Here is a 20,166-nt window from a genome sequence, read left to right as displayed (position 1 = left end):
TACGAGAGGCCGTCGAGGGACAAACTACTGAAACACTTCCACATGCACTCATCACTTGTGCTACCCCATGAAACACTTGTACGCCTACACTCATCAGATGTGATACTGCTTTACTGATATCATGCCAATACATCTTGAAATAACACATTCATTATGTCATTTTAATGAGTCATTTGTTAAATTAGAAGACAGAGTAGAAGGGTTTGAGGAAAGCTCCTTTCTCCCCCCTCCAAACCTCATAAAACTCACTCACCCTTGTGACTCTCTCTCCTCTACCCTGCCACCCCCCCTCTCTTGACTCTCTCTCCTCTCCTCTGCCCCCCCCCTCTCTGAATCTCTCTCCTCTCCCCTGCCCCCCCCCCCTCTCTGACTCTCTCTCCCTCCCCTGCCCCCCCCCCTCTCTGACTCTCTCTCCTCTCCCCTGCCCCCCCCCCTCTCTGACTCTCTCTCCTCTCCCCTGGCCCCCCCCTCTCTGACTCTCTCTCCTCTCCCCTGCCCCCCCCCCTCTCTGACTCTCTCTTCTCCTCTACCCTGCCACCCCCCCCCCTCTCTGACTCTCTCTCCTCTCACTCTGCCCCCCCTCTCTGACTCTCTGACTCTCTCTCCTCTACCCTTGCCCCCCCCCCTCTCTGACTCTCTCTCTCTCCTCTACCCTGCCCCCCCCCCCCTCTCTGACTCTCTCTCCTCTCCCCTGCCCCCCCCTCTCTGACTCTCTCTCCTCTACCCTGCCCCCCCCCCCCCCCTCTCTGACTCTCTCTCCTCTCCCCTGCCCCCCCCCCTCTCTGACTCTCTCTCCTCTCCCCTGCCACCCCCCCCCTCTCTGACTCTCTCTCCTCTCCCCTGCCCCCCCTCTCTGACTCTCTCTATCGACTTCACTACCCATCTCTCTGTCTTTCCTCTCCCTCACCTCTCCAAACCTTACTAATTCTCTGTCTCCTATTCAATCAATACACTGATGTGCTTTCTCCTCCTCTCCTATTCCCCCCTCTCCTCTCCTCTCCCCTCCTCCCCCTCGTCACCTCCCTTCTATCCTCTCCCACCCGTCCCCCTCTCCTCTCTCTCTGTTACCTGCAAGGACTGCAATAACACCCATTTTACCGCAACCCTTCTAAGAAGGAGACCATGGGTGAGTGTGTGTGTGTGTGTGTGTGTGAGTGTGTGTGAGTGCAGCTAAAGTGCATATTGGCTTGACCTCTACAATAAGCAGAGTAAGCTGTAAGACAGAGAGAGGGAGAGACAGAGAGAGAGAGAGAGAGAGAGAGAGAGAGAGAGAGAGAAAGAGAGAGAGAGAGAGAGAGAGAGAGAGAGAGAGAGAGAGAGAGGGAGAGAGCCCGAGGTGTGTTAGAGGAGCCGGGAGAGAGAGAATTCACGTCCGCATGCGTGTGTGTCTGTCAGCATTGCGTGCGCTTGTACGAAAGGACAATCATTGAGATCACCATCTCTCACAGGCCCTTCAGTCTGTCAGTGTTGTTCAGCTGGCCTTCTCTGTGTACCTGCCCACAGCCTCCGTGTTCACAAAACCCCCTCCGCCGCTCCGTCACGCTCCCAACTGCACCAGACACCCTCACTCCCGACACTCACACCGTCCACTCTCTCTCCTCCTGTCGATCTGTCGCTCTCTGTCTCTCCCACGCGCACCATATGATCCGCGCCATCTTGGCTCACTTTCGCGCTAACGTACACTCTCGGAGGAAAGCGTTCCAAAACCGACTGAAATGAAATGGAGCTGTCTGCGGCTGTCTGTTTGCTGGTGGGTCTACGTGGGTGAGAATGTGTGTGGTGTGTGCGCGCGCGTGTGTGTGGAGAGGTTGGGTGGGTGGAGGAGCAGTCTAATTTGAGTGTGCTTGTTCACGTGTGATTGGCTTAGGACAGGAGTGCCTGTCAGACAGTCGCAAAGCCTGTCACGCCGCAGACAGTTGTTTATGCAAATGAGCTGCCGTTACACCGGAAAGTGGGAAGAGCGGAGGGAGGGAAGGAGTAGAGACGGAAGGAGGCGGGGATAAAGGAAGACAGAGGCGGCAGGGGAGAGAGAGAGGGAGGAGGGGAGAAAGAGAAGGGGGGGGGCATCGGAGGAGGGGGGGGGAGACAGACGGGAGAAATCGAGGGGAGAGGAGAAGGGGAGGCAAGGAGGGAGGGAGGCGGAAAGCTGCACTGCGGACCCAGACAGCAGACTGTTCTCTAGACAGGAGGAGGAGAGAGACTCACAGCAGTCTGGGAGCGGGAGAGTCCATCCTCCTCCTCATCCTCGCACTGGCTGAGACACCCAGGGCAATTACACCGTGGTTTCGAAACGACACACACACACACACACAAATAAACACACACACAATGAGCAAAAAAAGGGCATGCGCAAACACACACACTGCCCACCACACAAACACACACACAGAGACCTTATTTGGCCATTTAGAGCAGTCTGATCCTACCACAAAACTATTCCAGTTATGCCTGTATGGGGAATGGGAGGAATAACACTGCAAGGTTTGGTACCCTTACACACCCACACACACATTGTGTAGGAGGGCTTTGATTGACAGCTGCTAATTAGAGATGGTGTTCCCGCAAGAGTAGACTCCCGTCTGACACACTGATAGGTCAGAGGTTAAATTACAGGGTCTCCCTCGTTCCCAACCTCATCCTCCTCTGTCTTTCTCTGTCTCACTTCCTATTCACTGGTTGGTCTACCCCCCCCCCCCCCAAAAAAAGGTCAGGTACGGGGAGTGGGGGTGGAGGGGGCCATTGGGCCAGTAGAACAGAGGGCCTGTGATAGCATCACCACACTGTGACCTCATCTGGTTGTACTGGCACAGCTCTGTGTACCCACACAACTGGCCAAGTGTCTGACAAAGAGAGGGATGGAGGGGGGTGGGGGCGAGAGATAAAGGAGTGAGAGGGAGGAGAGAAAGAGGGAGAGAGACAGAGAGGGAGAGAAGGCGGGACAGAGAGGGAGAAAGAGGGAGGAAGAGGGAGAAAGATGAGGGGGAAGGGGGAGAGGAGGGGGCGTACAGACAGTCTTGCACAATCAGGAAGAAATCCATTATTCTATAGAAAGGGTACTACTGTTGCTAGGCAACCTGTCTTGCAGAGGTGAAGAAGAGACGAGGGTACACTGTCCATTATGGCACACATACACACACACACACACACACAGACACACATCCGCAGAGATACACACACACACAAAGACACACACAGAGACACACACACTGTCTGAGCCTGTATGATGTCATGGCTGTAGACTTGGCTGAAGAGGTTTTGGTGAGTAGTTAGCTGTGTAGACCATACTTAGGGTGAAAGACACTGTTTTTCTGTTCAAACACAGGAACGTGTTTCTGGGTGATGTGTCACTGTATCCTCGACAACGAGAGAAAGAATCCCCCCCCTCTCTCTTTCACACAAACGCGCATTTCCTTTTCCTTTATCGCTCCTCGTTTTATGCTATACTCCTCCTCTCCTCTCTTCCCTCCATCTCTCCGTCCAGGAGTGCAGTGTGTGTGAACCTGCTTTTAAGGATGATGGGGCCAGAAAACAATGTTTATTTGTGTGGACAGCTGCATGGCATAGAGCGGTATGAGTGTGTGTGTGTGTGTATGAGTGAGTGTGTGTACACAGTGAGCTCATGCATTGCGTCATGATGTGAGAGTGTATGAATGTTCCCAGTGTTGTTGGGAAGTCTCCCCACCCACCCAGCCAGCCCTCCCTCCTGGATAGTCCAGAGGTCAGTCAGGACAGAGCAGGCCAACAAGTACAGACAAAAATCAGTGCCCCACCACCTGGCGCTGTGGCTTAGTTGGTTAAAGCGCCTGTCTAGTAAACAGGAGATCCTGAGTTCGAATCTCAGCAGTGCCTTTTGTAATGGGTCAATTTATTTGGCAAACTTGCCAAATAGTTTGGCATCTCCACGTCAGAGTGTGTTTGAATCAGTGCCTTTAGGGAATTCTGCTCGTAATGCAGAGACACTGCAATTGTATACATGAACTGACTTAAGCGGCAACAGCTCACTTAATACGCATTTTAACATGTTGGACTGCTGGACTACATGTTGTGTGTGTGCCGGAGAGATACATACCTGTGCATAGTCCCTCTCCAGCTGTCCCTTCTTCAGGCTGTAGGTCCTGGATAGAGAGAAAGAGAGAGAGAGACATTATTCCCATCGACAAATAGGCCTTCCATAAATGATAGCTTTACTTGCAAAGGCTGATTTTGTAAGTGAGGGTTAGTGTGTGTGCGTGTCTGGGTTTCCATCAACAGCAGCCTTTTTACTGTAACAATCATGACAGTAGTGGAGAAGAGTACAGGAGAGATGAGAGGAAGCAGTGATTGGCCCGGCCTGTTCTGTGCCTCTGTCTACATAAACGGACTCAGAAACCTCACGGTTATGCAAGGCAGGAATCCCCCCCCATCCTGCTCCCTCCCTACACTTACTCTCCCATTGCCTCCAACCCTCCCCAGTCCCAACTCTCCCCTCGCTGTCGCCTCCTCCCTCAAAAATCCCCCAAACATCCGGGCAGCAAGGATCTCTCATCTCAACCCAGGAATGTACACCAAGGTGGAGATACCATTACACTTCCACAAGCCAGATATTACCAAAACATCATAAAAATACAACAACAATTATTCAATAAATACATTACATGAATTAAACCCTATCTGCGGCACATATTGCCCCTGTATACATTACCCAACCCTAATAAACTGTATCATGTTATCATTGCCTAATATATAGCACCCTAACATCCAAAACCATCCATGCTCTCAAGTGAGATAATCTCGCAAAGACAACATTAAATCTCACTTTAAACATAAACATCATTCCTCACATCAGGCTAATTTGAACATTTCAAAAAAGTTATTGCATCCTCCATTTTTTGGAAAGAAGATTGAAGTCAAAAATAATAATAATAAAAATACGTCTCGAGAGGTCTGGGACCCTTATCTCGAGATCAGCTCTCCAGGTTGCTGAGGGTGCAGACCGCAGACTGATCTCGAATACGCGTTTTGCAGAAAGAAAGTCAGAGGGACGGAGTGATGAAAAGAGTGGAAGAACAATAATATAAAGTCCCCGATACAATAATCACACACAGCCCAAGTAGAAACGGCATCAAGGTTAGAGTAAAATAAGAACACGCTCAGTGTTGGCTGAAGCGTGTGTAATTTTCTGACATATTGCCGGAAGAGAAAGCTTAAATAAACCCTCATCACTAAACCTGAAATAACTCCCTCCAATCAACTACACATGCTCTGTTCACGTGATGATGTAGCATAAAGCTGCATATTGCTACATGCCTCGTTGGCGCAGTAGGCAGCGCGTCAGTCTCATAATCTGAAGGTCGTGAGTTCGAGCCTCACACGGGGCATTTTTGCCGGCAGATATTTGTAATAGTAATTAATTTAAAACATGTAGTTTAAAAATACTTGTACTTTGTAAGTTGTTCCTCCTGAATAAAGTCACAACTATATTATGGCAATTTTACAGATCAACAGTATTTCGCAATTATTAAACTTTTCACATTTGTAAATTCGAAATCTTTCCTCTTAATGCTCAAAGAAAGCCGCGTGTAAATTTTTAAAAGGTCTACCAGAATAAATGTTAAAAGTCCGAGGTTTAACACATAGAAATGGTTTAGTATAAAAACGTGCTCTTCACCATTGTCACCACAAGGCGCTGTGGCTTAGTTGGTTAAAGCGCCTGTCTAGTAAACAGGAGATCCTGAGTTCGAATCTCAGCAGTGCCTTTTACGTGACTTATGTTTGCACGGAAGTTTTTGTCCAGTTCAAAGAACTCAACTGTATTAGCAATTGTAAGTACGTTCTACACTATTTATACTTGTTTCCCAACCCCTAACCCTTGTTGCAACTTGGCGCTGTGGCTTAGTTGGTTAAAGCGCCTGTCTAGTAAACAGGAGATCCTGAGTTCAAATCTCAGCAGTGCCTTTTTCTGACACATTCACACACATCCCAGTGCTGAGATGAATATCCATATGCTCTCTCATTACAAATCCTTTTATACCCTCCACACTTTGTCAAATAAGCTCTTTCTCACTCCCTCTTTCTATCCCTCTCATTTTCCCTTTCTCTTGCTCTGTCTCAAACTCAGATTCTCACAGGGATCTCTGGACATGTGTAGGCCACTCACACCATTGTACTATGCTACCACGGTTACCTCTGTGTAAATCAACATAAACAACCAATAAGTCACAAGCTATCTCACACCCAAGATGTGTTTGTGCGAATGTGCGCACCCATATGCTTTGTAGTGTTTGGATCCCATTTCAAACGCTGACTGGATTTGATTTGAGTCAAATTTGTACATTTGTATTTTTTGTATTTTTGTATTTTTATATTGTAATTTACGGCAACTTATATTTTATTTTATTGTATATTTAATTCTATTCTAATCCCACTTAGTACTGCTAGTTTATGTACCCTTAGTATAGATAGTCCACATATTTAAATTTTAGGTATATGTTTATTGTATGCACCTTCCTGCCAAAGCAAATTCCTTGTCTGTGCAAACTTTCATGGCGAATAAATCCCATTCTGATTCTGATTCTGAAATAAACAAATAAATATGCACCGGACGAGTTGTCCTCTCAGCTGTTTTTCTGTCCTCCCTCGGTATCTGGAGAAACAAACCTCTCTCTGATCTCTGCGGTCAGACACAGCTCTCCAGAGAGACCCCTATTGCCCTGCCCCTTCCGGCCATTTCAGTGTGTGCATGTTTGTGTGTGTGTGTATGTTTTAGTCTCTGTGTATCTGATTCAAGAGGCGGTGTCAGCATCAGCAGTAGAGGCCAAAACACTCCAGATGAGACCTGCATATGACTGGGTCTGACAGAGTGTACTTCAGTGTTCCGGAGTGGGTGCCAGCTGTTGTTAAGTGTATGCGTGAGTGTGTGTGTGTGCATCAACAGCACAAGCAAAGAGAGGGGAGGATCAAACATGGGAAAAAAGCTAGGATCGATGCAGCACTAAACTTGCACAGAGATCAATGGAAACACCAATTCGACCATGGGTCAGAGAGAGAGAGAGAGAGAGAGAGAGAGAGAGAGAGAGAGAGAGAGAGAGAGAGAGAGAGAGAGAGAGAGAGAGAGAGAGAGAGAGAGAGAGAGAAAGAGTGAGAGAGAGTGAGAGTGAGAGTGAGAGAGAGGCAGGACGGCAGAGAAATCCAAACAGAGAGGGAAAAGAATGTTTTGAGGGTCTGTATACAGAAAAATGTGCCGGGCACTGGGAGTTCTGACTGCTCTGGGATCAGCTGTGAGTGTCTTAAACAAGTTTGTGTTGTGTAGGTGTGTTTGTGTGTGTTGGGGCTTGTTTCTAAGCTTGGCTGGACAGCAAGAGTGTGTGTGTGTGTGTTTGTGTGTGTGTGTGTGTGTGTGTGTGTGTGTGTGTGTAAATACAGCAGGGCAGACATAAGGGAATGGCAGATTTAGCAGGATTGGGGACACTAAGTTGACTCAAAAAGGGATTCCTCCATCTCTCCCTCTTCCTCATCTCCTTCTCCTCATCCCCCTCATCCTCACCCTGGCTCTCAGTCCCCCTCCTTGTCTGTGCCCTGTCCACCTCCTCTCTCTCCCAGGAGAGACAACCCTACTGCTACTTAGTAGGTTGCACCTAAAGAGGTGTGTGTCTGTGTATTGTATGTGTTTATGTGTGTGTGTGTGTGTAAGATCTTTATACTTTTCTAAAGATTCGTTTTTCTGTCCCCTGATTAAAGACGGGATCAGGATTAATTAGGGTAAACAAACTCAGAGCAGCTTTGGGGTTTAAGAGTTAATATCTCCAGCTTTTGGGAGGAAAGTGTGTCTGGAGTACCGGGTGTACACCCTCTGAAAGAGAAGAATGAGAGACTACACATAAATAGACCGGCTGTCATGAAAATGATTCAACAAAACCGAAATACCATTTCAGGGTATACTAACGTGTTTTCCCGACCCCTTGTTCATGGAAACAATATGGAAAAAAAACAATTGTCCAAGTTCTGGTTTCCAGCGGGCATCTGCTGTGTTCTCCATTTCCGAATGGAGCAGTAATTCTGCAGTACGCTGCAATCTTTTCTATTGCAGATGGAACTTCCCAAGACGTGTGTGTGTGTGTTTTGCGTGTCCACGTTGTCATAAATAATCAATGGCTAGTGTGCACAGACATGAAAGCGTGAGAAGTAGCTGGGCTTTCCTCTTCTGCCAAGCTCAGAGGGAGAACAGTGCCAGCAGTGCTACTAGACCCTCTCTCTCTCTCACACTCACTCTGTTTCTCCCTCTCCCATTCTCGCTTCCATTCTCGATTTATCTCTTTCTCTCTCCCGACACACACACACAGAACTTTACAATACTGGACCAAACAAATCCACATTATCATTCAATGAGAGCTTGAGAAAACACCAAAGAAAAAAAATAGAAAGTGTGGTGTCTTGTTATGACTTCCAGCTGTGGAATAGTACAGACAGAGCGAAAGAGAGAAAAAGACAGAGAGAGAGACTGAGAGAGCAACAGAGAAAACGAATTGAGAAAGTAAGTGAGAGAGTGAGAGAGAGAGTGAGAGAAAGAGAGAGGGGAGGGGGAGAGAGAGCGTACAGGAAGGCAGCAGGAAATTCCTTCGTCATATCCCGGATCTTTATTCTTCCCCCCCCCCAAAACACGAATGGGAATGCTCCAATACTCCTCCTCCTCCCTCTTCCTGGCTTACTCAGGCTATTCTTCTCTCCCTCTCATTCCTTTCTTTTTTCTGCTTCCTGCATTACATCTGCATGAAAAAGATAGTGTGTGTTTGTGTGTACCTCATGTCTTCCAGTAGGTCACATTCCGTCTGGTGTTTCAGGTGCAGTCTGGTCATCTGCTCCGTGTGAATGTTCTTCATCTCCTGAGTCACTTTTACCTGGTGGTGTGGAAACACATACACAATCAGCCCGACAAACCACCCAGACTGCCTCCTGTCGAAGCAGTTAGGAAGCCAGTTTATTAACTTCGGTCGGTTCATTTCACTGTATTTTTTACACAATGTCCCCAAAAACAACTTGTGTACACACTCTCAATGGTGCGATAAAACATTATTGAGAACTTCACCGGCAATAAACAAAAGTGTTATAGACCATGTGTGATCCCAAACAAACAACAGTCATTGGCAAGGCCATTGTCCAAAATCAGGAAAGTTCCACCACTGTTCACTGAGTAACAGAATGAGAGATTCATGACTGTTCCAGACCAAACAACAACACTCCAGACACACACACAAAGACACACAACACAATACACTCACGCACGCACACACAAACAAAGTCAGTGACTGTGGTCTGGAGACTAGCTTTCATGTCCCCTGCCTTTGAAGATAAGGAGGGAGAGGTCAATTGGATTATCAGAGAAAACTGACATCGTCCCTTATTTTACTGATAACATACCACAAAAGAAGCAAAGAGAAAGAGAGAGACAGACAGAGAGAAATACTGAGACATTGAGAGAGAGAGAGGAGATAGAGGGAGAAAGAGAGACAGACAGAGAGAAAGACTGAGACATCGAGAGAGAGAGAGAGAGAGAGAGAGAGAGAGAGAGAGAGGAGAGAGAGGGAGAAAAAGAGGAGAGAGAAAGCGTGAGAAGAAAAGAGAGGAGAGGAGGAGAGAGAGAGAGGAGAGAGAAAGAGAGAGAGATATATGCAGCTTAGTTTTTCCAGGGTTCATTTATTGGATTTCCGGGTGACTTCCCAAGTGGTGCCCATTGCACAGGAGTGACCAGGTGCGTAGCGCAGTAGGACAGTAGACAGCAGTACAGTAGGGCCGATTAGCAGGTAGACAGCCTGACCCAGTGACATCATTGTGGGTGCATCATTAGCTCCATTTGCTCTGAGATAGCAGACAGCAACACAGGCTGATAGAGAGGTCATGATTGAGGGGGTTTGTGTCTGTGAGTTTGAGTGTGTGTATGTGTGTGTGGCTCCTATCTGACCACACTGGGAGTGGTAGCTACAGTATGGAGGTCTGTCTCTCTGTGAAAGAACATGCAGAGACGTGTTCAACATTGCTACCTACCAAAACCAGCATGTGGCTGAGCGGTGCCTGTGTGTGTGTGTGTGTGTGTGTGTGTGTGTGTGTGTGAGGTAAGGACATGATGTGACACGTTCTAGTTTGTCTAGAATGTGCAGTAGGCCCAGGAGCATTTAAGCGGCACCAGGGAATAACCGGTAATTAACGGAACTGCCGGTAATTGGTTATCGGACGCCGCTATGCGTACAGATTTATACCAACTCCCACTACAGACATCAGAGGTCATGTTATGCAATCAAATCCTTGATTTGTCCATCAAGCGGTTTGTTACAGACATAATATCACATTGGTTTCCTGAAACGATCTACTACTAAGTGTGTGAAGTGTATGTCTAAGATGTGTCTAACGTAATGTGAAACATGACTAGTGTGTGTGTCATCATCAATTAACTTGCACTGACCGGCCCAATATCAGTCAGGGAACGCGTCACATGAAACCATTGTTATCAGCCAAAATGTCTTGAACAATAGGGTGTGTAACCTGCGAGACTGCTACTAGTCCGGACGTAATGTAGGCTAATATTATATACACTATGAAATAAAAAGGTTGTTCATCTATCCAGTCAATCAGGGGACCGTTGTCAGTACATTCGCCGAGTCACTCACAAACAACCTGATCAGACTGACGGACGAACAAGACGCAACAACACCGCGATCTGTCAGAAATGTGACATGTCGCTAGGAAAGCAAGCAAGCTATGTATGCATACATTGTTTTGATCATAATCCAGACAGCACGTCTAACTACGAATGAAACACCTGCTTGTGTCATGTTATATCGCAATGATTTCAATTAGACACCCTGCCAGTCACTGGTATTAAAATGTACAGCTCAATAGATAGCTATCTATTTCGACTAGGTCCTGGGAAGCTGGCTAGACCCATCGTTTAAAGTGTGTCTGATCTGTGTGCGGAGTTATTGACAGACCTACAGCAAAGTTCTCAAATATGTCTTTCATGCTTGTCCAGCTTCACTACGAAAAGGTGATCGAACAGTATTTCCAGCCTAGATAAAAGCTTTGCTAGCTGTTCAAATGTTGCAATCCATGACACCTTGCTCACATTAAGATCGTTGATGAGATTAAATAGAGGAGAATATTAACGTTAGGAACGTGAATCCGTTCTATGTGTGGCTATCGCTAACAAACGCAAAAAAACAACATCACACATCTGTCAATCATCATCATCATTTAGTTTGGGTTGAGAAAGTAGCTAGCTAGCTGGCTAGCCAAAGATGGGATACAAAAACTCACCTTTCTCGGCGGTGGCTGCATATTTAGGTATTGACATGAATGGTATATTCCCTGGGAAATGTATTTAGTCCGAATAAACCTCGAAGGGTGTGGATAATTCCTTTAAAATCTCCAAGGAGGAGAAGAGGGAGAAAAGAGCATTCAGATTTGGACTCCGGCGGCCATGATAGATAGCTGTGGCTCGCTACTCCGCTGGTTGAAACTCCACGCTAGCTGCACTCCAACTGATAGACCGCTGTGTACTGAGGACCAGAGGAGCGAAGAGAACTGAACAAGCAAGCCACGGATGGGGGAAAATAACGGGGCATCCATCTAAATTAAGCCCGTCAGCGCCACTCCGCGGTGATGGAAGACAAGACAAGTCAGGACTGTTTAGGCATTACTAGGATCTCATCATCATTCATAAGGTCATATTAATCTTTGTCTACAAAGCTTTTACACACATAGGACTTTCAAAGGAACCAAATCATAATAACGTTAGTTCAGGGCTGTAAAGAAACTGGTATAGTGAATGCTATTAAACATGGAAGTGAACATGATTGTAGGACGGTTTGCATGACAAACAGATAGCTGTCTGCGTCCTTGGACCTGCATAGCAACAAGAAACCGCAGTCGATCAAGGAAACATCGATATTATCTGTAATACCGTAAATAAATAAATATGAAAGCTAATCAATCCCAGATATATAGATGTCCGTCAAGATATCCTGCTTTTTTACGAAGGCAATTGTTATTTGATTAAAATGCCGGAAATAATGATTTTGTAGGCCTACGCATCACAGTTAAAACATTTTTGGCTATCAATCCCATAGATATATATAAATTGATCATAGATATATATATATCTATGATCAATCCCATCCAATTGTAATGTAATCTGTAACTAATGCACACTGTAACTACACTACAACAGTGACAAGAAAATGTGAACTAATCCCACTACTACCCAACCTGGTAAAATGCTAGGTTTATGTATATCCCAGCAAGGTTAGTAAGGGGCTGCAACCCTAATGAGGTCCTAATGTTTAATAAATGATTAAAGAAGTCTAGGATCGAAATGCCTCAAATTCCATGTAATGAGTGGGCATCTCTGGCAATTTGTACTGTAATCTGTACTGTACAATGTTGGTGAGCGACACAGTACGAATGATGAGGCAGTTCCCCCCCAACACTACCCCCTGCACCCACACCTATGTTGATTTGCATGTTTTGGGGATGGTGCTCAGTTTTGACAGACTGATTGACTGTAGAGAACAAGCGTGGGGAGTGGGTTAAGATTATAGGCCTTGCAATCATTAATGAACTGTGTTTTTAGAGCGGGTAAGACATTAATCCCACTTTCTTTGCCTTCCCTTGTCACGTCTCACACACAAACACACGCCACCACGTACATACAATCCCACACCTCTGCCTCACACCAAACTCAGCTCTGGCACAAAGAAATGGCCGGCATTCATTGGACTGCATTACATTGAGATCTGATCGTGAATCAGTCAACCAATCAAGTCATTTATGGTCTACTCTCTGGAGAACCAGTGGACTGTACGTTACACTCAGGTAAGACAATGGGTTGAAGCTAACAAGGGTGTGAGTGTGTAAATGACATGCGCACAGTGTTTGAAGCTATAATTTAAAAGAATTAATACATCCGATGAAAACATAGATCCTGTTTTATAGGAACATGAAGCTCCCAATCCAAACATTCATTCTGTGTTTTTAGTTTGCTAAGAAACCTCTTTTGAGATCCATTGCAGGTTAAAGCTGAACTGTAGAGGACAAAATAACTGTGCCCCAGGCTTGGCTTGTTGTATGGGTGTGTGTGGTGTGTGCATGTCACAGCTAGTCAAACTTGCCTACACCTAAACTGATCTCTCTTTTAGTCAAATAACTTAAGGAAGCAGTCACACACACACACACACACACACACACACACACACACACACACACACACACACACACACTTAGAAACAAGCATGAAGACACAGTGCACAAAATGATTACCTTACACAACCACTATGAGAAGAAAGTGATCGTACACACACTGGGAGGGTGAGTAATTGTTCATCTGTAACACATTTATTTCACTGCTCCGAACATTCAGAACAGCATAACTTTTTGTGGGTTTTGTCTGTGGGCAGGCTTTGGAAGCAGTTGTAAACACTAACACATACTCTTATCAGTTCACTCGAATAGAAAGTCTTCTTCCAACAAATGTTTGGGATGAGGGAATGAAACAGGGAGGGAGAGAAATAGCTGAAATGTCTGCTTTGAGTTCAAATGTTCTTACCTCATTCCAAGCCCCGAGGTTTGGAAAGCTATTTTCAAGGAAATCACAGTCTGTTGTGTCGGCCTGTCTGGGGACATGCTGTGTATCTATTTTGGTGTATTTGTCTACATACTGTGTGTGCTGGTGATATTGGGTTTGTTTAGTGTTTGTTATTTTGTGTCTTTATGTGTGCATGTGGGTGTCTGCGTATCTTCAATTCCAGCATCAGTACAATATTTAATCCTTTGTATTGGTAAATTGATAAACATACTCATGAGACATAGTGGATAGTTTCATGAAATCATTTCTAACAGGTCTGACACCTATCATTTACGATTATGTTATTATGTTGTTACATAACAATCAACTCCTGAAGTCTCTCTCTCTCGCTCAACCAGGACTTAAAGGTATTTAGGGAAGTAGGATCTTATTCAAATCCACTGTGTCTGGAGTGAGTGTGTGTCAGCCCATGCTTGGCATCTTATGTGGGCATGAACTTTATGAGCTAGTGTAACATCCTAAACTATTTTAATTCAGATAAGTTATTTGCTTCTTTGAGTGTTGTGCTCCATACTCCAAATGATGATATCCTTACTTCTGAGATGTGACTGACTTGAGATTAGAAACATATTTATATACAGGGTGTGTGTCTGTATTTACTATTCACATCTATGCCCATCATACCTAATATTTGCCTTTCCCAAAACTGGTTTGACTACAATTTCTTTAGGTGTATTTCCAACCAAGATGGCGGCTTCTTCCAACTACAGCAACGCCGCCTCCAATGAGAGCATGTACTGCCAATTCGAGGAGAACTTCAAATACATCCTCCTTCCTGTCAGCTACACTCTGGTGTTTGTGATTGGCTTAGCCCTGAACGCCACCGCCATGTACGTGATAGTGTTCCGCATCAAGCGCTGGAACCCCTCGACCATCTACATGTTCAACCTGACCGTTTGTGACACCCTTTACATCTTCACCCTGCCCTTCCTCATCTACTACTATGCAGACGAGAACGACTGGCCCTTCAGCGAACCCCTCTGCAAGCTCATACGCTTCCTGTTCTACGCCAACCTGTATGGCTCCATCCTGTTCCTCTGCTGCATCAGCCTCCACCGATTCCTGGGCGTGTGCCACCCGGTCCGCTCGCTGCGCTGGGTGAGTGCCCGCCGCGCCCGCCTGGTCTCCGTGGCGGTGTGGGCGTGCGTGCTCTTCTGCCAGGCGCCCGTCCTCTACTTCTCACGCACGCGGGACAGCGGCTCGGAGAGGGTGTGCTACGACACGACCAGCCCCGAGCTCTTCGACAACTTCCTGCTGTACAGCTCGGCGGTGTCGGGCCTGATGTTTGCCCTGCCCTTCATGGTGGTGATGGTGTGCTACGGGCTGATGGTGCGGAAGCTGCTGGAGCCCGGTTGGGGGGGCAGCTCGGGGGAAGGGGGAATGGGAGGCCTGGCGGCCCACAGGTCCAAGCAGAAGTCGGTGAAGATGATCATTGTTGTCCTGGCGGCGTTCATGCTCTGTTTCCTGCCTTTCCACCTCACCAGAAGCCTGTACTACTCCTTTAGGTACCTGAGGCAGGTCAACTCAGCACAGGTGAGGGAACAGCTTTTGTGTTCACAGCCAAGCCGAGCAAAAGTAATGTGTGGTGCGCTGGTTGTGTGTCACACTACAAATGATTTTTTTCCTGTCAGACGTCAAATCAGACACTATGGGCCTCATGTACTAACGCTTTTGCACCCACTTCAGGCGTATTTGTTTAGCAATTTACGTGTAAAAGCATAGCGAGGTATGTACAAACATGCCGCACTGAGGTAAAAGCGCAGACTGTCTGTCGCGGGATTCGAATGCTCGCCCTCTGACTTTCCAAGCGCGACCACTACCAACTACGCCAAAGAAAAGGTAACTCTTCGTTGACGGGGTGGCCTTCTAAATACCTGAGGAGTTTCACGGTTTTCACACCGTTACAGAGGGTCAAGTAGAAAGTGGGAGTTTCCCATAAAGAGATGGGAGGGGATGCGTAAAGTGCGACTTATTATGTATTCCGCGGTATGCATACAAAAACCGCCTGTGAAAGCGCACCTCTATTCTGCGGTGAAAATGCCATGCCTGTTAAAAACAGGCGTAAACCAGGATGCGCATATGCCTCCTTGTGAAATGGCAGCCGTAACCCGAGCAAGACGAAGACATAGGCCAAAGGATTTTTGCCATAGGATCACACTTTTTGAGTTGAGTGAACACGAATCATTACGCGTTACAGATTAAGCAGCCATGCAATATTACAGTTACTGGAAGAAATCAAAGATTACATCAGGTCTCCGACTCAGCGTTCAACTCCTCGCTACATTACAAATATTGGCATCAGGATAATTTCAAACAGTCATCGATATTTTGACTTTGGTGGCTGATCCATGATAGAAAGAGAGAAGGAGGCCCATTCAATTGCGAGTTTAAATGCTCGCAATGTACGGTATAGTGGGCGGAGAAAGGCGCTGATTACCCGATGACCTGCAGGTTTCGTGAATACGACGTAAACTGAAGTATCACAGCGTGCGCAATCTGCGGGTTGGCCATGGCGCTTGCGAATGTACGTACATGAGGCCCTATGTGTTTTAAAATGTGTTTTGAGTTAGATTAGTTCTGTAGAAGCCTGTGAGAGCCTTTAGTCTTCCTGTTGGTGTGTATCGTATGTCTTACATTATGCGTATGTGTACCTCCCCCCAGGTAAGCTGTGAGCTCTTGCAAGCATCCAGCATAGCCTACAAAGTGACACGCCCCCTAGCAAGTGCCAACAGTTGCCTTGACCCCATCCTGTACTTCCTGGCAGGACAGGATGTCCGTAGCAACCTCACTAAGAACATGAAGACATCGCCTAGGTTACCAGGAAGTGCGAACGTGGCCCTGTCAACCAAGCCCCCACCCCTCGCCCCTCGGCTTGAAGCAACGGCCCGGTGGATGTAGGTGGTATTGCATTTCGTGTTTGACTTCCGACTCTTCCGGTCGTTTTTATTCTATTAACTCCAGTCAACATTTACAAAACTATCTCCCCCAATAATTTTTGTTCGATTCTCTAACCTGGCTCATACTACTAGCTTTTTCATAGAAGAATTTTTCCTGATTTTTGCTAAATTTGAAACCAATCCGAAATGGGTAAACTAGCACCCCATTTATTTGCTTACGTCAATAAAAGTTGCCTGCAAATGTGCTCGCGGATACTAACAGGGCACGAGCACAAAAGTTCACATTGGCCGATAGCCGATTTACCTGGAGCTGAAAGAAATGGCTTGAGTTGCCTGCCCTGTTGTAGCAAGTTTAACAAATGGTTGTCACACATACATGAAATGTTGTTAATATAGTTTATTCCCGTTATTTTTAAAATATATTTGATTTTTCGTAAAAACGTTCATGACATGATGGCAAATATTATATTATGTTAAGCGTGAGCATAGATTGTTGATATGTCTATCTGGAGCAAAAACGAAGATTAATAGTACTTTAACTGATAACCACAATAGGAAATTATATGTATATTTAAATAATATTAGTCTTGCCTTCAGAAGCTTTTGTTAAACACTCATTATTCTTTTTTTGATCGTGTCAAAGCCAGACTGCTTTTGTGGGACAATGAAGGTCCTCAGTGACTCTTCACCCCCACTTATATCTGATGGAAACGTCTTGTATATAGTTCTATTAATATGCCCCTTTCAAAGGCACCCTCAATAAAGTAGATTATATTTTAGACACACTTCTCAATTTATTACATTATTACCAAGTCTTGTTAGATCACGTTATATCCATTAATAGGCGTTTGGGTTAACCCAAACCTAGGTTGAACATATAAAACACAAGCCACATTTCTACACTGATGTTAAATTGAAGGCAGTGTGATTTTCGTGGCATTTCGTTTGAATATAAAGTTGACAGTAAGCTATGGTAAGTCTGCATTATGGAATATTTCTGTTACAAAAATAACTATTAAGCTTTCTTTGCCTGGCGAGAACAACGACGGAGCTAAGTGTTCATGTTAACAGTTTATTTAATCCGATACAATGCGTTGGAAATCATACTCAAATCACGAAGAAAAAAAACAACATATGTGATGAGTTCCATCTAGAATAGCCCTATATTTAGCCCTATAGCCTATTTCTAAAAAACAAGTGAAAGGAATACTATACAGCATACATTTCCGTAAAGTTTGCATCATGTCTCTGATTCTTATCGGACTTGTACCCCATTCTGCCACTGCAATGGCTTAGCTCACACGCTCGCAACCATAAATCTATGCTCGCGACTGGTTGTCGCAAAGTATGACGTGTACAGCTAGTTGCAAGCGTGCACGAGGTCTCGGAGCTAGGGAAAAAAAGAGCCACTGTTTAAAGCTAGACCGGAAGAGTCGGAAGTGGAAAGATGGCGCGATCCAGTTTCATACTCTCGCTTGCCTCACTGCGTCACTGAGCACTTTTCATAGAAATGAATGGGGACGCCATCTTGGAAGACAAAAGTTGCTTCCTCTAGTAATATTAACTCTATGCTGTCAACACATCTCTGACCAACACAGCCAAGTTGCTGTATATTCTGTTAGTTTTGTGCTTTGTGGACTGAAGTTCTATAGACCTGCAACTAGTATTTCATTGGGATGAATAACACACAATGGTGATGTTCCAATGAAGAAACAAAAAATCATTTTTGTTCTCTGTCTATAAAATGTGTTTATTTGTCTATAAAATTATCTCAGCTGTTTAATCAACAATACCTTATGATTTCAACTACTGTTTGTTTGTGTCATTAAGGCATATTCTGGCCAAGCTAAACTTCTCAGAATCAGAATCAGAATGGGATTTATTCGCCATGAAAGTTTGCACAGACAAGGAATTTGCTTTGGCAGGAAGGTGCATACAATAAACATATACCTAAAATTTAAATATGTGGACTATCTATACTAAGGGTACATAAACTAGCACTAACTAACTCAGGTATAGGTGAACACTATTGGATGCTTTTGCAGAAGGCAAGATCATACAGAATTCTAGCGTGCCAGTCACTTTGATGGTTGGTGTTGGATATTTTCCAACAAAAGAGCTTAAAAGGATTTGCACTAGTTCACCTGTTACTGGTTCCTTGAAACAGCTAAAAGTCATGCTTTACAGTTTTTCTGGCTCATTTCACGAAACAGAAATTGACAAACAATTGTATTAGCACATCCTTGCAAATGACAAGTACAATTGCCTACAGTTGGCACACATTTCAAATGATTTAGCAAATCTTTGCAAATGGTTAGGTACAATTGCCTTTAGGCCAATCACCAATTGAATATATCTTGCTGGTGTAAACTGACTGTTGCTTCTCAGTCAAGTGGTTGTTCTCTGCAAAACATGTTGGAACAATTTCCTTGTGTACATCATCACCTGCACAATAACTTACTCCACTGCCAAAATCTTTCAGGCACATAATACCATGAAAAACATAATGGTATATACTGTAATATGGATTTCTTGGATCATCTGCTTACAGTAATTGTCAGGTGCAACTAGAACTTTACTAAACAAGGGGGAGTGTCACACACCCGATCATCAATCACACAGTAAGTTAGCTGACTTAGCTGACAGGAGCTATCCAGGAGTATAAATGCTTCCATGAAATATATAGAGCTTGACCAAGTTCAGTACAATTTATGAACAAGGAAGCACCTGGCCAGGGAAACAACTAAGGGCAACTGCATGCTCGAGGAAGAGGAGGAAGAAGAGGAAGAGGAGCAACGGTGCATGGTGGTGGAGTTAGGGGGAAGAGGCCGAGGAGAACACACAAGCCAGATGAAATTCAGGCTACACTTTTTTTCTGTTTGATACACATAGGATTCTGGAAAGAAAACATCTACTACAGTAACTGTAGCACAGTGCACATGAGGGATACTTCTATGGTCCACTGCCATACTGACAAAACATCTAAACATTTTGACCTGCAGTGTTTACACAATGCCAAAGGGACTTTTCATTTTGGAGGCATTGACTATTTGTATGAGAAAATGATTTAGTTTTGACTGAAGAGTTGTCTGTTTTGGGAGAGATATGACCTTTTGCCAGTGTGCCATGGTGTTTTGCTGAACCATCTAGATTATTTTGGCAAATGTATTTAAAGCTTTCAGAATGATGAGCCACAGCAATCGAGAAGGAACTTTTCATTTTGGGGGCACTGACTATTTATATGAGAAAATGGTTTTGAAGCATGAGTTAACTGTTTTGGGTGAGATATGACCTTTTGAAGGTGATGTATGTAGTTGTGCTGAACCATATAGGCTATTTTGCCAAATGCACTTAGAGTTTTGAGAATGTAATTTCTGTTTCAAGAATTAAGCCAAAGCAATGGAGAAAAACTTGTAACTTGGAGACGTTGTGTCTTATGAACATGTTCAATGGCGAGAGCTAACCACAAGAGGGTGCCAGCTTCTCATTGACAATCTTGGATTAATGGTCGTGAACATTGTTTGTACGCATGTGATCTGAATAAAATCCACATATATACACTACTGAATAAAAACACTGCTACATTTAAATAAACATTGACTAAAAATGTATAAAGAACAATGAGTGAGAGACATGCAAAGAAATAAAGGGAGACCAAGG

The 20,166-nt window shown here is 45.0% G+C and overlaps 2 protein-coding genes and 4 non-coding genes across 7 annotated transcripts in view; 5 read left to right on the top strand and 1 right to left on the bottom strand.

Moving 5' to 3' along the window:
- Positions 1 to 11,535, bottom strand: part of LOC134028962 (F-BAR and double SH3 domains protein 2-like) — a 30,465-nt gene extending 18,930 nt beyond the window's left edge. For both annotated transcript variants that reach the window (XM_062472889.1, XM_062472890.1), the window contains exons 1-3: positions 11,284 to 11,535; positions 8,776 to 8,873; positions 4,070 to 4,115 (exon numbers count right to left, since the gene is read on the bottom strand). In XM_062472889.1, coding sequence (XP_062328873.1) covers positions 4,070 to 4,115; positions 8,776 to 8,873; positions 11,284 to 11,304 — 165 coding nt within the window. In that variant the 5' untranslated portion in view covers positions 11,305 to 11,535. The remainder of the gene's footprint in view (positions 1 to 4,069; positions 4,116 to 8,775; positions 8,874 to 11,283) is intronic.
- trnat-agu (transfer RNA threonine (anticodon AGU)) lies at positions 3,776 to 3,849 on the top strand. The gene has a single exon. It is a non-coding gene; the product is annotated as a tRNA-Thr (tRNA).
- Positions 5,285 to 5,357, top strand: trnam-cau (transfer RNA methionine (anticodon CAU)). The gene has a single exon. It is a non-coding gene; the product is annotated as a tRNA-Met (tRNA).
- On the top strand, positions 5,662 to 5,735 carry trnat-agu (transfer RNA threonine (anticodon AGU)). Its single transcript has one exon. It is a non-coding gene; the product is annotated as a tRNA-Thr (tRNA).
- trnat-agu (transfer RNA threonine (anticodon AGU)) lies at positions 5,861 to 5,934 on the top strand. The gene has a single exon. It is a non-coding gene; the product is annotated as a tRNA-Thr (tRNA).
- Positions 11,536 to 13,188: 1,653 nt separating the features above from the next.
- LOC134029574 (P2Y purinoceptor 2-like) lies at positions 13,189 to 18,695 on the top strand. The gene is made up of 3 exons (XM_062473735.1): positions 13,189 to 13,332; positions 14,280 to 15,142; positions 16,271 to 18,695. Exons 2-3 carry the CDS (start codon positions 14,297 to 14,299, stop codon positions 16,505 to 16,507), a joined length of 1,083 nt encoding a protein of 360 aa, XP_062329719.1. The 5' UTR covers positions 13,189 to 13,332; positions 14,280 to 14,296; the 3' UTR covers positions 16,508 to 18,695.
- Positions 18,696 to 20,166: the final 1,471 nt, after the last annotated feature.

This window comes from Osmerus eperlanus, chromosome 11, assembly GCF_963692335.1.
Source record: "Osmerus eperlanus chromosome 11, fOsmEpe2.1, whole genome shotgun sequence".
Taxonomy (NCBI): domain Eukaryota; kingdom Metazoa; phylum Chordata; class Actinopteri; order Osmeriformes; family Osmeridae; genus Osmerus; species Osmerus eperlanus.
Note: the sequence above shows the minus strand (reverse complement) of the source record. Positions and strands in the feature narration are given on the sequence as shown.

What these genes read in the sequence shown, in the direction of transcription:
- LOC134029574 (XM_062473735.1), top strand. Translation starts at nt 14,297, where the DNA reads ATGGCGGCTTCTTCCAACTACAGCAACGCCGCCTCCAATGAGAGCATG. An exon ending in GGCAGGTCAACTCAGCACAG is followed by an intron (nt 15,143 to 16,270) that starts GTGAGGGAACAG and finishes ACCTCCCCCCAG; the next exon opens with GTAAGCTGTGAGCTCTTGCA.